A 17261-nucleotide genomic window follows, 5' to 3' on the forward strand; every position below is an offset into this window, starting at 1 on the left:
TATGCATATAGATTCAGGTGTACATTAAAGAAGGCCAGGTTCCCAGAACTTCAGGTTGTGACTTTGGAATGTAAAAGCCCATAATGTAATTTTAAAATCTAAAGGTGCTTTATTAGGAGCAGGGGCATCATTTTGAGCTTTTACTGCACTGCCATGGCACCAAGAAGCTCCGAGTAAATAAAAACAATTTGTTAGACAATGTACATATCTTGCAAACATTTACAAACACTTCTCTGCATGCACCTCAGTTGCTGTTATATTTAGATCCGTATGCCAATGCGGGTTATGATGTTATAACATGTCTCAAACTTGTTTTTTTTTACCGCTTTAAAGTTGTTGGTTATTTTGCATCTCATTGTGTGTCGAATGCACATTTCAGTGCATCAATTTCTTCAGAAAGTGCACTCCTCTTTATTTATTTGTGCATGCAAAAAGGGTTCAGAAAAACTGCTTTCTGAAGATCTGTATAACAAGCAAAAAACAATTCTATGTAGGCTGCACAAAGAGAAAGGATTGGTTTGTAAATAAGTTATTTAGTTCTTAAAAAAAGAGGCAGCTGTCAGTATTCTGTTCCAAAGTAAAAATTGCCCCTACCTGGCTCTGCTTCATTTTCCGATGTTGATGGTCCATTCGGGGGCACTCAACTGATAGGCTGCACTTTGGCCATGTGGGGTGTGCTGTCACCAGGCCGAAGGTCGATCGACATCTTCACCAAAAGTCGAGTTCAAACGCTATAAAAAAACATCTCATCATTTCGCTACCAGTTTTGTCATCTTGCATGTTTCACACACGGCCGTCAGTCAAATATTTCGTCACTTGGATACTGCAAAAAATTCAAGCATTTTCTGGCAGCCAAGCTGAATACACAGTAAATAGAGAACATTAAAGACCGAATGCAGTTGTCACATTAGATTGATCAAGTACAGCAGAAATGGAAATAAATCAGTGATACTGTGTCTGTTGGCTTTGAATGCAAGAAACGTAAAAATGGGAACATGCAGCCACGCCACTTTGAATTTCCCGCGTTTGCTACACCTCGCAACAAGTTTGGCATCGTCCGGTACTCGGGGATAGTAATCGCTTAAAATCAAGATGAACGAGCGTCGGCATAAATTAACAGGATACTTAACCGGGCAATATTGGCGCATAAAACAACTCACGTAGCGAAGCTACTGTCAATTACCCGATGACGCATCTGCGGGCGGTGCGGTTTGGGCGAACAATTGAAAAAGGAATGAGAGTTTCACTTGTTTCACACCTACTAAGCTAAGAAAGAATTTGAGTTTCTTACTAAACTATACTGGATATTTACGCTCCGAATAAAACGCTGGAAATTTTGTTACGTCACACTGCATACGTATGAAAGTGAGGAACTCTCTTTTATTGTATTCTGCCCAGACGACATGTAGCAGCTACCACTCTCATGCAACAAAAGGATGAAAGTGGTACTCGCGGCACGGAAAACAAACATATACAACGCCAACGTTAGGCCCCTTGGAGTTGGACCTAAGCACGATCAAGCCAGTTTTCTAGCCTTCATAACGCCATGAACTCGACAAACATCGAGCGAAACAACTGTCTGCTCTCGAAAATTACTACCGCTTCCATTTACATACCTATCGCCGCCACAAGCAAAAGTCAATGGGCTAGCTGTCCACAAGCTACAGATTAGACTGACAGCAACATATTACGGTAACGTAAAAAATTTCCACGCTGACTTAGCAGCCGCGGTTTGCGCTAAGTGCCACAGTTCTCGTTTGCCGCTCGAAATTCACACCATGGTGACGGTCACTGCATCTTTCACATGAAATATTGCACGCTTTGCTCCGGAGCTCAATAGGAGGGCGAAACGCATTTGCACGTACCTGAAATCCGCATGCCGGAAACCCGTCGACGCTTCCGAGAACGGGGCACACAGCCATAGACTTGTACGGCGGCTTGACTTGGACGTGAGGAACTTCTATCAAATATTTCACATGCGACATGTTTCACACCGATTGCGCGAACACGAGAATATGGCGCAGGTCGCAATGCGACGCCGTGCACCCGTGCATCTACCGAGGAGCTGCGTGCACGGACTTGCAGAAAAACAGAACTATGACAAAACGGCCGGCGCGAAAGGATGGCGGCACTCGTTGCGGAGACGAAGCGGGACGAAGCAATGAAGCGCGAATGAATGTTGCCAACTGTTGGTTCCGCGTTATGCCGGCGGTGGTGGCTTTAGTGGCGTGTGTTGCGGCTGTCTAATTTTTAATTTCTTTTCCCCAAACAGTACAGCTAAGATCAGTTCCTTGTTTGAATTTTTAATTGTGTCGTTTGGCATTATCTTTTTGTCTTTTTATGCTATTAAGCGGCCAATTATGGCCTCCCAGGTTCGCGCGCGCCAGCTTCGCCCGCAAATCTCGGAGGCCATAAGACAACTCGTTAGGAAATGTCGTTCTTGTCGTTGTTAACGTTTCATCATCGTTTCTTCAACTGAGTTAGAGCGGTCGTGTCCCTTTTCCCAGGGTTGGGAGGGGGCGATCAAGACGGCATCGCTCAGCGGGGGGCGGGGGAGTAGGTTGGTGTTGGTTGTTATCGCGAAATTCGCGAACCCTGCGATTTTTTTTATAACGTAAGCATTTCTATACTTACCCAACAAGAAAAACCATCCGTCCGTCAGTCCGTACCGCACGATATCTTTCAAAATAGAACCCGCTGCAGCGAGTGAATTCACCTTCGTGCTAGCTCTCGCTTCAACGCGACTGAAGCGGCGAGAACACTGCGCTCACGAAGCTTTCAGCTCATGCCGCACTGTGCGCTTTTCGCACATCACTTTCAAGATAGGTGTACACGCGTCTGTTTTCAAAGCGAAGTAAACGGTGAGAACACAGCGCGTGAAGTTTTCAGCAGTGGGCCCACTCTGTCCACAATGCTGTTCGCTTTCAAGATACGGTTCGCGCGGCCGTGTTACAAGCAGCCGCCGCCGGAGAACGATTGATAATGGTTCGACGCGGATGAGAAGTGCTAAAGAGCGATAACGGCTCAAAACGAACGGAACGTCACCAGCGCACCTGGCCCCGCCACCTGCAGTACTTTGCTTGCACCCTTCACTTGGCGCCGCCGACCTCAGCAGCTCGTGTCGCCGCAGCGCTGTCGCTTATAGTCGTCGGATCAAGTCTCATAAGATTGATAACGACATGGACTGCGTGTAGATGAGGAAGAGTCACAATGCTTAGGCATACTTAGACAAATCCGAGAGGAGTTCCTGTGTGATTCTTTTTACCGGAAATGTGCAGTCAGCGGTGACCCAGAGTTGACAATGCATGTAAGAGGGGTGCCAAGCTTTTTTTTTTTATGAGAGTCTTGCCTAACTCCCAAAGATCTACTCAAGCTAAGACTTGCTGATGGCTGTATGTGTTTTTTTTTTATTGTCGCATGCCCTCGAACCGCCACGAATCCTACAGTGTAATGACATTAGAGCAGTATTCACGTCCAAAGGGAAATGCAGCCGGTAATTGGGCTGCCTAGAGTTTGCGGCCCGGCGGCAGCTGCCCTGCCCTCCCCCGTTTCCGTTGACAAGTTAGGGGGAGGGGTCTAGAGCAATCTTACAATCCCCTCCCCACAGTGGCGTAGGCAGAACATTTTTGCGTGTGAGGGGGGGGGTGGGTTCCCAATTGACCGTGGAGGAGGAAGGAGCGGGGCCATTGCCATAGTAGCAAAAAATTTACTGTTAGTGAGCGTTACAAGTGCCCGGCGTGCCCCACTTGGCTACGCCGCTACTAGCCCCCCCTCCCGCAATCGACGTAAATCGAGCTATCAGAACGTGCATGACACGCATGCATGAGATAACATGAATGACATGTCGCGAAGCTGGCATGGATGTCGTCACATAACCATCATCAGCTTATTTTGACGTCCATCGCAGGACGAAAGCTTCTCCGGCGATCTCCACTACCCCTGTCTTGTGCTAACTGGTTCCACGTGTCTTCAAGTTTCCCAATTCCATCACGTCCACATTATTCTCTGCCGTCCTCGACTGTGCTTCCCTTCCCTTAGCGCCCATTCTGCAACTCCAATAGACCAGCAGTTCTCCCTCTTACGCTTTGCAATGTATGCCCAGCACGACTTCTTCGTCTTAATGTCAACCAGAATATCAGCTATCCCCATTCGCTCTCTAATCCACATCGCTGTCTTCCAGTCTATTATCGTCATGCCTAATAATTTTCATTCCATCGCTCGTTGCGCGGTCCTCAACGTCTTCCCAAGCTTCTTTGGTAACTTCCAAGTTTCGGCCCCATACGTTAGTAACGGTAGAAAGCAATGATTAGCAGTAAGCTCCCTGGTCTTGATTTAGTAATGCCTGCCGTAAGCTCTCCAGCTAACTTTTTATTTTTGTTAATTTCCTTGATCAGAGACCCCTGCGAGTAATTAACCTCAATAAACGTATTTCTGCGCAGGTTCTAGAGGCTGACTGCCGACCATGACATTCGTTCTCTCGCCAGGCTGCGGAACATTACTTTTCTCTTCTGCACACTAACTCTCAATCAGACTCTTACACTTTCTTATCCAAGGTCCTCAAAAGTTCGTTGCAAATAGTCTGCAGCGTTGCTGAGTATGCGAATGTCATCTACAAACCGTAAGTTGGTGAGCTATTTACCGTTAGCCCTCACTCTTAACCATTCCCAGTCTAACTGGTTGCACACCTTTAAGTATTCAGTGATAGCATTGTAAATATTTTGCCATTGATCATATGAAGCCTTTTGCAGATATCTGGCTATACAAAGTCTGCGCGTTAGTGTCATCCGTTCGATATCAACATTCGTGGGAAACTTCATTTTTGACCGCTGTTCGGAGCCAGTGCGCTGCTGCCTAGATGCCCCGATCTAATCATTCCAGCTACCTGATTCAAGCGCAGGTACCGCGCGTTTCATGTATAGCCAATATCAACGCCTTAACTGGCAATGTTCATTTATCATATACTGTAAGCTTGTTCACTTACTCCCTTATAATTAGGGTGTAAATTAGAAAGACTGGGGTGTTCCAAGGGTGTTTTCATGTTGAACACCCTTTTCCGTTTAAGAAGGATGTTTCAAGGGTGTTTACAAGGGTGAAAAGATCAGTACACCCGCATTACACCCATAAGGGTGTGAAAATTTTAAGAGTAAAGTAGATAAGCCGTTCGCTGTAAAGTGGATAAGCCGTTGCTCTGCTAAAGTCGAGCTCACGGGTCCAAACCAGGTCAGTTTTTTTTTCAGTTTCAGTTTATTATTCTTTAAGCACAATTAATTAGTAAGAGACACTATACAGACGAGGGTTCGAAAATCAAAGACTGCAACATGTCGCGGGATTCAATCTGTAATTATGTTTAGGTGCACGTGAAAGAAGCCCAGGTAGTGAGAACTGAACAGGGTGCCTCGTAAGCATAGACCCCCCCCCAAAACGCTAGATTTTGTTCAGTCAAGGAAGAACAAGATAAAAAGAAGATAGCTGCGTCCTTCGGCATTTTTCTAGGGGTGTAAACGAAACTAATTATTCTCGAGTGTGATTACTGAGAAAAACACGTTACACTTACCTTATGTTTCGTGCCTTCAATATAATGCCATTGGCGACTGTACGTGTGCTCAACTAAGCAGCTTCTGCAAAATAAACGCCTGCTTCCAGTTATCCGGTGCGCTATTATAAGAACAATAGTGTAGGATTTAAAGGAACGGCACGCATCATATAAACGTAAATATATTTGTAGAGCTGTCATGTTCGTTGAAGAAGATAAGTGCGGTACTACATTAGGCATCCAGTCTTAATGGGATATAGTCTTGCAGGTATGGTGGGACTGGCAAAAAAAAATGTTCTCCTTGCCTGAATCAAGTTTACAGAATTACAGGCTGTCCCAACACAGGGCGTTTATACTGGATGACGGCTAGGAACTTGTTCACAAGAACCGATCGGCACCGGTGCGTTAATTCTCTCAGGAACTGGTGCGCGTCGGCGCAACAGCCACGACACACCAGAAGCACAATCGCTCGGACTAAATGTCCTCACTTGCATCTGCCCCTCACTTTCTAGGCTTCAAAAGTGTTGTTGTTCCTTACTTACACCCACGGAATACTCATGCACAGACTCTACGCAACGCTGCAAACCCCTGCCACAACCACTTCCCAGTGTGCGGCGCACCGGACACCTCGCCACACCTGATCCTCGAGTGCCTATGGCGTCTAGACACAGACGCATCGCCCTCACCGAAATACTGTGACGCCATACAACAAAGCAAGGACCTCATCGAAACGTGGTAGGAGAAGCTCGTCTCCGGGAACAACAACGACGCCTCGTCGCCAGGACCAAGGAGGCAGTGAAGGCTATAGGGTTCCTGGAATGAGTACACCTCCCACCTAGAGTAGAACAGGTGCTTGCCCCGGGATACTGGTCCGAAAAAAAAATGTTTGATTCTCCTCCTCCTCTTTTTTTTCGCAGTATTCGCCCACCCGTGTGAGGTGGAAATGTCAACCAAGACTCAATCTTTTCTAACGCTACCGAAAATTCTTCTCCCACGTCATCTCAAATCACATTCACAGAAATCGCCGCCAACCCTACTGCTATAATCATGTTTGCCATCAGTCTACAGCACGTGTGGCCATTGGAAGCATAGTTCACGCTTTTATAGGTGATAACCGAAACGCGCCGTCGTTCCCAGCAGCAGGCCACGTGACGTTTCGCTCCGACGGCATCGTATTCCGGCGTCGCCCACCAGCTAGAATTTGTTTCGGTTTCTCGTTGCCATCTTATAATCCAATATTATTACCATGCAACGCGACTGTAAAAACGCTGATCGATACGCTTGTGTCCCTGGGAGAAAGACGCAGACGAAATAATCTTGTGGTATTCGGAATTCCGGAGGGTAAAAGAGAAACAGCAGGACTATCTATGAAAGTGCTTACCGATTTATTTGATAAACAGCTGAACGCAACAGTGCACACAGTTGAACAAACAGCCGCGCACTGTTATTCAGAAGCTTTGCAATGCCAGAAAAGTAAAAAGTGTGCAAGAAATTTAAAATAAACTAGAGAGAACTGGTACGTGTATTGCTCATAACTACAATAAGGAAACAGCTGCCAAACGCAAACTTCTTTGGGATTATGCGCAGAATTAATGAAAACGAGGATAGCGCATACGTCTTATGATGATAAAGTGTGCATCGATGCAGATATGCGCAGTTGGCATGACGAGCAATCCGTCGAGTCACGGTCAGGCTCAATAAAAGTACTCTGTCAGCAGTAACCCAGGGCATTTTATGCAGTTAACGTTAATGTTAGCAGTACCATGAATAATACTGCAGGCTTAGAGTACATTATAGTCATATGTAATCCGCACGTTGTTACGATCAGGGAGACATGGTCGCGTTCATAGATTCAAGATTATGAGCTAGTACCTCCCGGATACAAAGTAGTGCGTCGGGATCGGCAGTCTCGAGAAGGCGGCGTTACGGTAATAAATTTAATATTGAATTCAATAAAACTAGGCGGTATTCCAGGAAACAAAGGTGTTTGGACTGAAATGAACATTGGAACGTCATCATTCCTTCTCGGTGCAGTTTCCGACCACCACACACACCTCTCTCATTCTTAGAGTCGATGCAGAGTTACTTAGAAGCAAAGAAAAAGCGCAGCTGCCGGCTACTCGTAGCCGGTGGTTTCAATTTACCTGCATTTACCCGGGACATAATCGCGACAGAGTCGCTGCAGAGTGCAATTGGCTCCTTGACATTGCATCCACCCATGACCTTTCAAGATTTGTTTGCCAAAGTAAACGGCAGTCAGGGGAAAGTACCTCTATCCTGAATATCGTATTCCTTGACGGGCGCTTGACCAATTTGAAATGTCAGTTAAGAAGGGTATCCTAGACCATGAAGTTGTCTTCGTTCACATAGCACGTAACGAAAGAATGCCAAAACGTGAAGAGGCAATTACATATGTTCCAAACTTTTTCAATGCAGATGACACAAATATCGTTGACTACTTCTCATTTGTACCGGACAGTTCTTATTCTTGAGGTGACATCAATACCATGTGGAAATCGTTCAAGCATGTTCTTTTGCATTATATTAGCAACTTGGTGTCGTTTCTTAAAAGAACGAGAACTGAAAGGAACCCTCGGATCAGTAGGGAAATCGCCCAACTAAAACGTAGAATGAGGCGCCAGAGACGGAAAATAACAAAAGACCGCGCAAGAATAACTGAGTTGTCCACGCCATTGCCTTCTATGATTACTGAAGCTAAAAGTAGATATTACAAAGAAACTGCCAGATTTCGTGAGGTCGTCTTGCAATAATTTTTGGCGTCCCATGTTCAAAAAGTGCGAGTCACATAGCATTGTAGTAGGTAACCCCGTGGTTACTGATCCTGCAGTGATTACTTCTTTACACGAGTTCTTTCAGTCGGTGTTTTCTGTTCCGTCACAATTCAGTATTGGACCCATATTCTCTCCATTGATTCGCTCGGAAAAAAATACCAGACATAAATGTCCCGTATGAGGGAATTACAGTTCTACTACTGAAAAGTGACGTCGAAAACTGGAATGTCCCAATGAGATACCGAACGCATTTCAACGCAGGTATGCGAAATGGGCTTGCGGATCATTTAAAAAATTATATTTGACACCTCAATTGTAGACCATAAGCCAGTCCTGCGACTGGCCTACGGCAATGGCTACCTGTGCACAGGTCTGGAGACAAAGTGTTGGAAATTATAGTCCAGAATCGTTGACCTGCGTTAACGATATTTGTATAAAGTTATATTCATATAACACATAACAACATTCAATATAAAAATACAGCGAAATTCGAATAACGTTATAGTTAAGTCAATTTACACGTACATCAAAAACGCAAACATATTTTTGCCAGCCAAAGCGGATTCCAACCGTACGTTTCCACAACACTTCTTGAAAGAATGCATCACTTTGCCAGTACATTAAACAATAAGAAACAGATAGATGCTATCTGTTTTGATATTCCGAAAGCATTATACAGAATGCTACATGCATAATTCATTGTGTAACTGACGGATATGTCAATAAAGGGGTAATAATAAAATGAATAACAGCATACCTCAGGGGCAGAAACCCATACGTAAAAGGTTAGCACATTAATTCAAAGTCGTTGAACGTGAGCTCCGGTGCCCCACAGGGGTGTGTGTTAAGTCCTGTTTTAGTCTATATAAATGACATCTGCCCTGCAATTGACGAAATAATCACTGTGCGACTTTTCGCCGATAATGATCTAATATAGTACAAAATTCATAGCAGGAAAGATTAGCAATTACTTTGCGACTGTCTTAGGACTGTGGAAAAATGGTGCAACAAATGGAAATGAAAACAAATTAGAATAAGACTGTCGCATTGAGCATAAGAAATAAGGCAATTCATATCTTCGATTTTAATTACACAGTTTATTTCAACGGTTGGCTTACCGACATACTTAGGCATACCTACATCCGCGAATTTAAGTTGGTCAAACTATGTTACAAAAATATGGGAAACGGCGGCAAAGAACCTTTGGTTATTGATATGAAAATTGCAGTTAAGCTCACAGTCAGTAAAGCCAAGGTGCTAGTTGACGTAGGTTCGGCCCACGCTAGAATATTCCAGCATAAACTAGGACCTTTATCAGTCAGGGTTAATTCTGTGACTGGGAAGAGTTCAACGTTGAGTGGCGAGATTTATTCTAGCTCGGTATTCTCGCATAGATCCTCTCTCCTAAATGCGCAGTTCGCTGAACTTGCCATGCTCGCTTAACACAGGTGCACATGCAGGTTGCTGTTATTTTTTCTTGTGACTAAAAGCACATTTAAACAGTATTTGATAGCAAGACATGGTAGAACGCTAGGCAGGAGCTAAGACGGTATTGTTCAAATACGTCCCATGCACATTACCACCCACACATTTCCTTTTTTTCCGAAAAACGGAATGTAATCACCGTTGTTAACACGGGAAAGCATCCGTGTAGAACAATCCGAGAATACCTTAAAACTACATTGAAAGATGAACGCATGTATTCGTGCTCCACGCTTCTTTCTTTTTTCGGGCGGGAGGGGGGAGCGGAGTGTAAGGGGTGTATGAGCTTGTTTCTCAACATAACATAGCTGCCCAGCTTATTCCTTCAGGAGTGCGTGTCTCCTAGCCGCCAAGCTTGATATTGTCTGTAGCGCAGTGATATCCCCTTAATAAAAGATGCTAAACTTAAATAATATTTGTCTTTTCTGATTGCTCACTCTACAGTTCCACTTACAGATTTTGAGAACATTGGTCACATTTCTCGTTCCCAATTTTTTTCTCCGCTCTGTGTGCTGGGAGTTTCGTTTATTCACGCGTTTCTTCTTAAGTAAGTTATGGACTTGTTTTAAGCTTGTTTCTCCTCTTCTCTAGGACGGAATTATGTGTGCTCAGCACCTTGCCCATCTTGTCCATTTTCACATTGAGGTTGTCCCCCATTTGCTCTGTCGTGGTGCTGGGTCTCACCGATTTATGTGGTGGTTTTATTGACGTAGTTAAACATCTTGTCAACTTCATAGTGTTACTCATCTTTTAGTCAGCTGTGTATATAATATGTCTCATTTTCTGATCGGTATGTTGATTGATCTCATGTTATAGCTTGTTCATAAGGTATGCTACTTTTTGTCGGAAGTTTTATCTCAGAGACGTCGGCTTTCGCGGCGGTGTCTGCACCACATATTGCTGCTGCTTCTGCATCTGCTCAATATTGCACTGCCCGTTTTGGCATTGTCTATTTTCCCGGCCACATGGGTTGTCGTTATACTTTGCATTACATCTGCCGTATTGTTGCCGTTCCTGCTCGAAGGCCTACGCCCTAGCATGCGTTCTCTCTACGCTGTTTCCTAAGCACACCACTGTGTTTCATAAGTACGTCTGTTCTCAGTTCGTAGTGTTAGGTTAAACCGGTTGTGTAACTTACATGAGCGGGAAATGTGTGTGGAGCAGTAGAACAGTTGTGGGAGCCAAGCTGAGGGCAGCTCACATTCTTGTCCTGTGGTAATGGCATCCGTTGACTGTACCCTGCGCCACAGGAACCAGAAGTTTTCACACATGCCCCTTTCTTCCATGACAAGTGAATGACGGCATTTCCTGACTTACAAACTGTAGCCGTAGTGCCTAGCTGCGATACTGAGCTTCTTAAAAATGGATACAGCGTCAAGAGATGCAAAACGATTTCTGCAACCACTGGCACAAGGAATATTTATTTATTATTATTATTTATTTATTAGGAATGAATATTTATTACTCGTCAGAAGTGCTCATAGTATGCCAGTGTCAGACATCACTAGCATTGCTGAAGAAAATAGTCATAGTGCGCGACGACACCGTCCGCGGACTGTGGCGGAAACACGCACGTCTCCTGTATAACATTACAGGAAACGGCGGAATTGGGCACGTGTCACCTAAACCTTGGAAACGGCAAAGTAGTGATGCGGCCTTTACAACATTTGCGCTTCCTAAAAAGGCACCTCATTTCGTGGGCTGAGTGTGTTAACAAAAGGAACGAAATAGCCCAAGCAAAAATAAAAAGAACCACGTGCGGTGATCGAGTTCTTCGTCTTCTTGCTGGAATAAACGGCAGCTTAAGACTCACTGCTTTCGCCTCCTCGGGCGCAATGTCCTTCACCCTACTTAAGCCTAGTCTACCGCTCAACTTAGTCCTGAAGCGTTACACCATTCTCATTGAGTGCCCAAAATCATTCACAAGAGATCGGCCGCGTATCACCCACAAGAGAACAGTTCGACTTGGCCATTCCGTAGCACACTCGGCGACATGTTCGGAAAGTATGTCCCGTCCGACAGCACCAATTGGGCGACCGTACTCCCGTTCGTTATGTTAGCCTACAACACCACGACGCTAGTGACTACAGGCTTTGCCCCCTTTTTTTCTCTTCTACGGACGCGATTCTACGTGTCTATTGAATACTCTGCTTCCATAGCGCCCTGACGCTTCTGAGGGCACTATAATTTTAGAAGCGGCTCAGTACCGTAAAGATTGCCATCAGCTGACATGTTCAATAACCATCGAGTGAGCGAGTAAAACTTTATTGAATATAAATAAAACAAGGCACGATGGTTGGGGCCCCCCTTCCAGGGCCCCACTGGCACGAGCGGCTCACTGGGCTTGGTCGAGAAGAGCCAGCTGGCTCTCCCAACCCTCGTCCGCAAGCCATGCCTCCCACTGCCTATTCCTCATTAGTGGATGTTGGTGTAATATGGGGCTGTCCATGTGCGCAGGCCTCCTGGGGCAATCCCATGTGATGTGTTTTAATGTAGGTGTGTCTGTGCACCACGGGCACTTGTCAGTGAACCTCGTGGGGTGTATTCTGTGTAGGTGGTGCAGGTTGGGATAAGTATTCTTCTGAATAGGACGCCAATTACATCCGCAGGCACGACATGACCGCCGTCATCAGCCGGCGCCCATATTTTTTACCGGTTCTCTCACATGGTTATGGATACCGCCTCAAGTTTGTGGCCTCTCTTGAACTTCTCGCACAATATCATGTTCCGTACCAGAATTCTAGACGCCACATCGCGACAGTGAACTACACCGATGAGCCCTGACAGCTTCACCAGATCTGCGTCTGCGTGGGTATGAGACAGTGCATGTTATCCACCTAAAGCCATATTACGAACCCTCACCTTCTCTGCTGCCTGAGTCGCCAGTATGGCTCCGCTACACGCCTTGTGCAAAGATTATCTAGCTGTGTTGTTCTGGCGTGCTGAGAAGGAAAACTAAAAGCACCCAGGCCGTTATTGCGCGAGAGCCCGTATTTTTTGCTAACGCTACTTTACACCTGTAATTTCGAAAGACGCGATGCGAGCGGTGCGGATAAAATGAAAAATGAGGTCAGCCGATATTCTAGCTGGCATTGTGACAAAAAATGGAGCTGGTATAGACAAGTAATCTGTTGATTAGGTAAGTGATCATCCATTAGAATTACAAATTGGCTGACGAGAGATGTGGAATGCAGTCGAGGATTGCATAGAACTGGGTAGAGTGATGACGCTGAGAATTTCGCAGGCACACCTTTGTATCAACAAGACAGCAAAATTTGATAACGTTAGGAGAAGCCTTCGTCATGCATTGCACTTAAGGAATAGCTGGAGGATGATAATCACGTTGAAAGAACGCCAGTTGTTCAACATTAATCCGCATCCCTCCATTACGGCTCGCATTACAATTAAATGGTGGTTTGGACAGGTAAAACGCCAAAATTTGTTCGACGGTTCTGATTGAGCTTTTCAGTCTGTACTGTCGTCGTCATGTCGTCGTTGTCACTGCATCGTCACCAATTTTGTTGCCGCCATGCTGTCATCCACATTAGCTCGCAGTCATAGAGTCACAGTTAAACCACCGCAGTCGTGTCGCCATCCACATATCTTCGCAATGATATCGCCGTCGTCATGACTTCGTGGTCGTTCCATCGTCGCCAATATTTTTGTGTTCATTTGATTGTTGCGTACCATCAACATCATTACCCCTAGCTTTCCTTACAAACGCCAACGAAGGCTTCGCCTAAATAAATTGCCACTAAGCATGGGACCCGCATATTTTATAGCGAAGCTTTCTTTACGCATTCCCCATTGTTCTTTTGTGGTGCTAGCTATTGCTGTCTTGCCGAGTGTAGAACTTGGGCCACTGGATATATGTGTCCCAACAGACAACTTATGTCACAGGGTATCAGCAACCGGGCATGTGCCGCTGAGAAGGAATATTCTTTGCGAATACCTTAGAAGGGATACATGTCACCGCCCTTAAGTGCCCAAATAAACCAGCGGAACAAGAAGCAAGCAGTGAGAAAAAGAGACGACAAGCGAATTTTAAAAAATCAACATAACATTGCAAGAAGCACGACAGCAGCACAAGATTTAGGAAATCTACGCTGGTGTGGTGCGTTCCCTTAATATTTGATCTGCTTTCGAGCTGTTTGCGATACCACGTCATCGTAACACGCACGGCTAACCACAACTTTGAATGAGTTCGCTAAGGAGAGGTGAAAAAGTCAGCAACAGAAGCAACCGAATGTTCCGGAAGGATTGATTATACCTATTTTTCAGGCGCAAGAAAAAACACACACACGACACAAGAGAGGACGTCGTTCGTTGTGAGTAGTCCTGCGTGGCGCTTTGTCCCGTTGTCCTGTTTTGTGTGCTGTGTGCTGTTTTTTTTTTTTTTGGCGCCATGAAACTAGGTATAATGAATCAATATCAACTTGCCCGGTAAGAAATTCTCTGAAATGCAACAAGGACTAATGCGGACGAAATAATACCAGTACGCGGGTCGAGCCAGGAGCCTTGACCTACATTGAACCGAAGAAAGAAAGTCGAGATATATTGTAAACGTTTGCTGCAGTGGTCTTTGACACAGTTCACAAAGGCAAACAAACGAGACTGTGCCGGCTCGTATTGACGTCACAGCATTGTCAGAAGCAGTCATCTCCGAATAAAGACTTCATGAGCCGTTGCAGCCGAGGGCTAGAAATACATTCTTGCAGTTCTTAAGGAGAACCGACCTGGATGGGCGACTCTAGCACTTGCAAGTGTTAAGTGCTTTCCTGTCCTTTGAACAAAGCTTATTGCGTGCATGCACTATGTTTCTCTCTCTCCTTTTAGTAGCTTCTTAGCTTTAACGTCTCGCTCCCTCCCCCACCCAGTGCAGGGTGGCAACTCGGATTTTCGCTTTGTTTAACCTGTGTCCGTTACCTTCATTTGTTTGTCTCGCTCTCTCACAGAATGCTTCACTTATCACAGGCTTTCACATATGCGTGAAATTAGTCATTTCTTATTATTTAAATATATTTGATTCACACCATGTTGGTGTGTGTGTGTGAAAACATTTATTGGAATGAGGTCCGGAGGCTCGACTTCTTAAGTCAAGGCGGGCCGCTCCCACGTTGGCACTGTCAGGCCAAGCCTTTCAGCGACATCATGGGCCCTCTGGACGGCCCTTAGTTGGTCCTGAAACAATGGGCTTTAAATACTTTTCTCCCACTGTGTCCATTCTTCAACGAGGTTGGGGAGAATCGCGGGGCACCCCGCCAGCATATGTCTGATTCCAATGATGCCATTACAATCGTTGCAGTCCATCTTAATCTCCCTCTCTGGATATATTTTATTAATGGTGTACGGTATGGGATATGTACCTGTTTGCAATCACCATGTTGGTGCATTACAATTATATTTAAGGCGAGAGCCTTAAGTGGCGCATACCCCCGATGGTTTCGAAGAAAGCGCGCCGTCCGGTCCAATGGTACAAAAGCTATCATCACCAGCAATGGCTCGTACTCCCCTAAGCTAGCAAAAAATGCAATGGCTCATCCATCGCGTAATGGAGACGCTACAAGCGATCATCAAAGGGAAGGGTACAGTACATACATTCATTGTAACAACGCATGCAACGTAAAGAAACACGGCGTCTAGTCGCGTAGTACAGAAAAACCACGTGAGCTTCTCAATGGCTGACGCCCCCGTAAGCAAGTAATAAATGCAAAGGCTTATAACCCGGTTAAGGCAGAGGCAACAAGCGCTCAGGAAACGGAAACGAGCACTGCATACATTCATTGAATTCATTCATACAACACATAGAACAGCATACGTTTCACTCGCCTGCTAAGTATGCAACGTAAAGTCAAAGTGAAATGTCCCTCGCGCGAGTCTGACCTCGCTATACGAGCGCGCGAAGCGGCAGCTAAGCGTCGAAAGCAAGCAGAAAAAGCCGAACTCCAAAAGCAGCAACGGAACGATGACATACGGCGCACTACCAACTGCGCAGCAAGCTTACGCATTCACGTGTTACGGGAGAACAACATCCTACCAAATTTGCTTCTTTGTTGTCCTTCAAACACCGTCAATTCTGTCGACGTTGCTTTCTGCTAGCCACCATCGTTCTTTTTCTCGCAAATATTTCTTTCTCTGACTAACCGGTTTTCGGTTATTCCACAGCTTAAAGCAAATGATCATCCGCGATTCCTCAAGGAGTTCAATGAGAAATGTTGAGAGGAAGGTTTAGCTCCGGCCCAACTCCAACGCGGCCTACTAAAATACCTGTAAAACGCACAAACACATTTCTGAGAAACTATCTGGACCCACTTTGAAGGAATTTCTTGCATTTCAGAGAGAGAGTTAAATTCTATTGACTGTTAGAAGCGGAATTTCGATTTAGGGCCTGAATTTCGTGAAAAGAATTTTGAAAAATTCGAAAGTTCGAAAAATATAGGAGCACGAAGTTTATAAATTAATTGTTCTGCATCAAGAACAAATATCGTGATTGTGTAAACAGCATCCATTAGAACATTGAAAGCGGACAAATTCGATATGTTAATTTAAATCTTACGTGAATTTTTTACGTTGTGTACAAGGGTTCAGCAAAACCTGTATTTCAGTATTGCTGACTTTTTTTAGATCATGTGTAACATGTAAATTTTTTCCGCTTTAGATGTGATATCAGACGCAGTTCTCAGAATAGTGATATCGTTTTTCCTTGCTGAGTTAGAGAGTTGTGAAGTTAATAGTCTCGTTTTCTGAAAATTTTCAATTTTCGCCAATTTTTTTACAACAAGTGACTATTTAAATCAAGAACTGAAAAGCAAAAGTCACTAGACTTTAAGTTGTTCTTTTAAATACAACAAACCGTGTCAGGTTTGGTGCAGTGGTTGCCGAAAAAAAGTAATTTTCCTCATACATGTGTTTAGATAGGAGCACCCGAGCTAAAGCTTCCTATTAAGCAGCAGCTGCACGGAAAGAACACTGTTGCGAAATGGTCCTCTATCAATTTATTCAAACAAGGCATTGAGTATCGAGTTTGTGTCCCATCGCTACTCGAAAATTATTTTCTTGTCTCTATTGTTTCAGGCATGCAACCGACTTCTAAGGAAAGAATTATATACATGAGCAGAGACTGCACCTGCGCACTGATTTTGGTCACGTCATTCGTTATGAGTACGTTTAATCCTTCCTTTCTTTTACATTACTAAATGCGCCTTCCGCAATGCATGAAAACAATTTCACTAAAAACGCGCGCACAACCACTTTGAAATATCCACTTGGTTCGCTGAAGTTACACGTCAAATTTCTTCCGAAACGTAGACGTTCTTTCTTGGCAAGAACCAGAAAAATATGTTAACCTAACTGCATTGTTCCTTAATACAGAAGCGTAGGGTTAAAAATGCAAGCACCAACATACAACTGTTTCTACATATACAATACAAAAATCCGAAATTACAGAAAGTAGA

General features: G+C 44.7%; 1 protein-coding gene across 9 annotated transcripts in view; it reads left to right on the forward strand.

Moving 5' to 3' along the window:
- The window catches only part of LOC126534061 (uncharacterized), a 40715-nt gene that overhangs the window by 20225 nt on the left and 3229 nt on the right, over positions 1 to 17261 (forward strand). For 2 of the 9 annotated variants that reach the window (XR_008613170.2, XM_055072613.2), the window contains 3 exons: positions 12417 to 12494; positions 14089 to 14135; positions 16882 to 16968. The exons of 2 other annotated variants lie outside the window; for them this stretch is intronic. Coding sequence is in view for 1 of the 7 variants with exons in the window: in XM_055072613.2 (XP_054928588.1) it covers positions 12417 to 12494; positions 14089 to 14135; positions 16882 to 16968 (212 nt within the window). In the remaining 6 variants the exon portion in view is untranslated. The remainder of the gene's footprint in view (positions 1 to 12416; positions 12495 to 14088; positions 14136 to 16881; positions 16969 to 17261) is intronic. 5 more of the 9 variants (XR_008613169.2, XR_011895488.1, XR_011895487.1 and 2 more) reach the window with 3 other exon arrangements.

The sequence above is a fragment of the Dermacentor andersoni genome, chromosome 7, assembly GCF_023375885.2.
Source record: "Dermacentor andersoni chromosome 7, qqDerAnde1_hic_scaffold, whole genome shotgun sequence".
NCBI classification, from domain to species: domain Eukaryota; kingdom Metazoa; phylum Arthropoda; class Arachnida; order Ixodida; family Ixodidae; genus Dermacentor; species Dermacentor andersoni.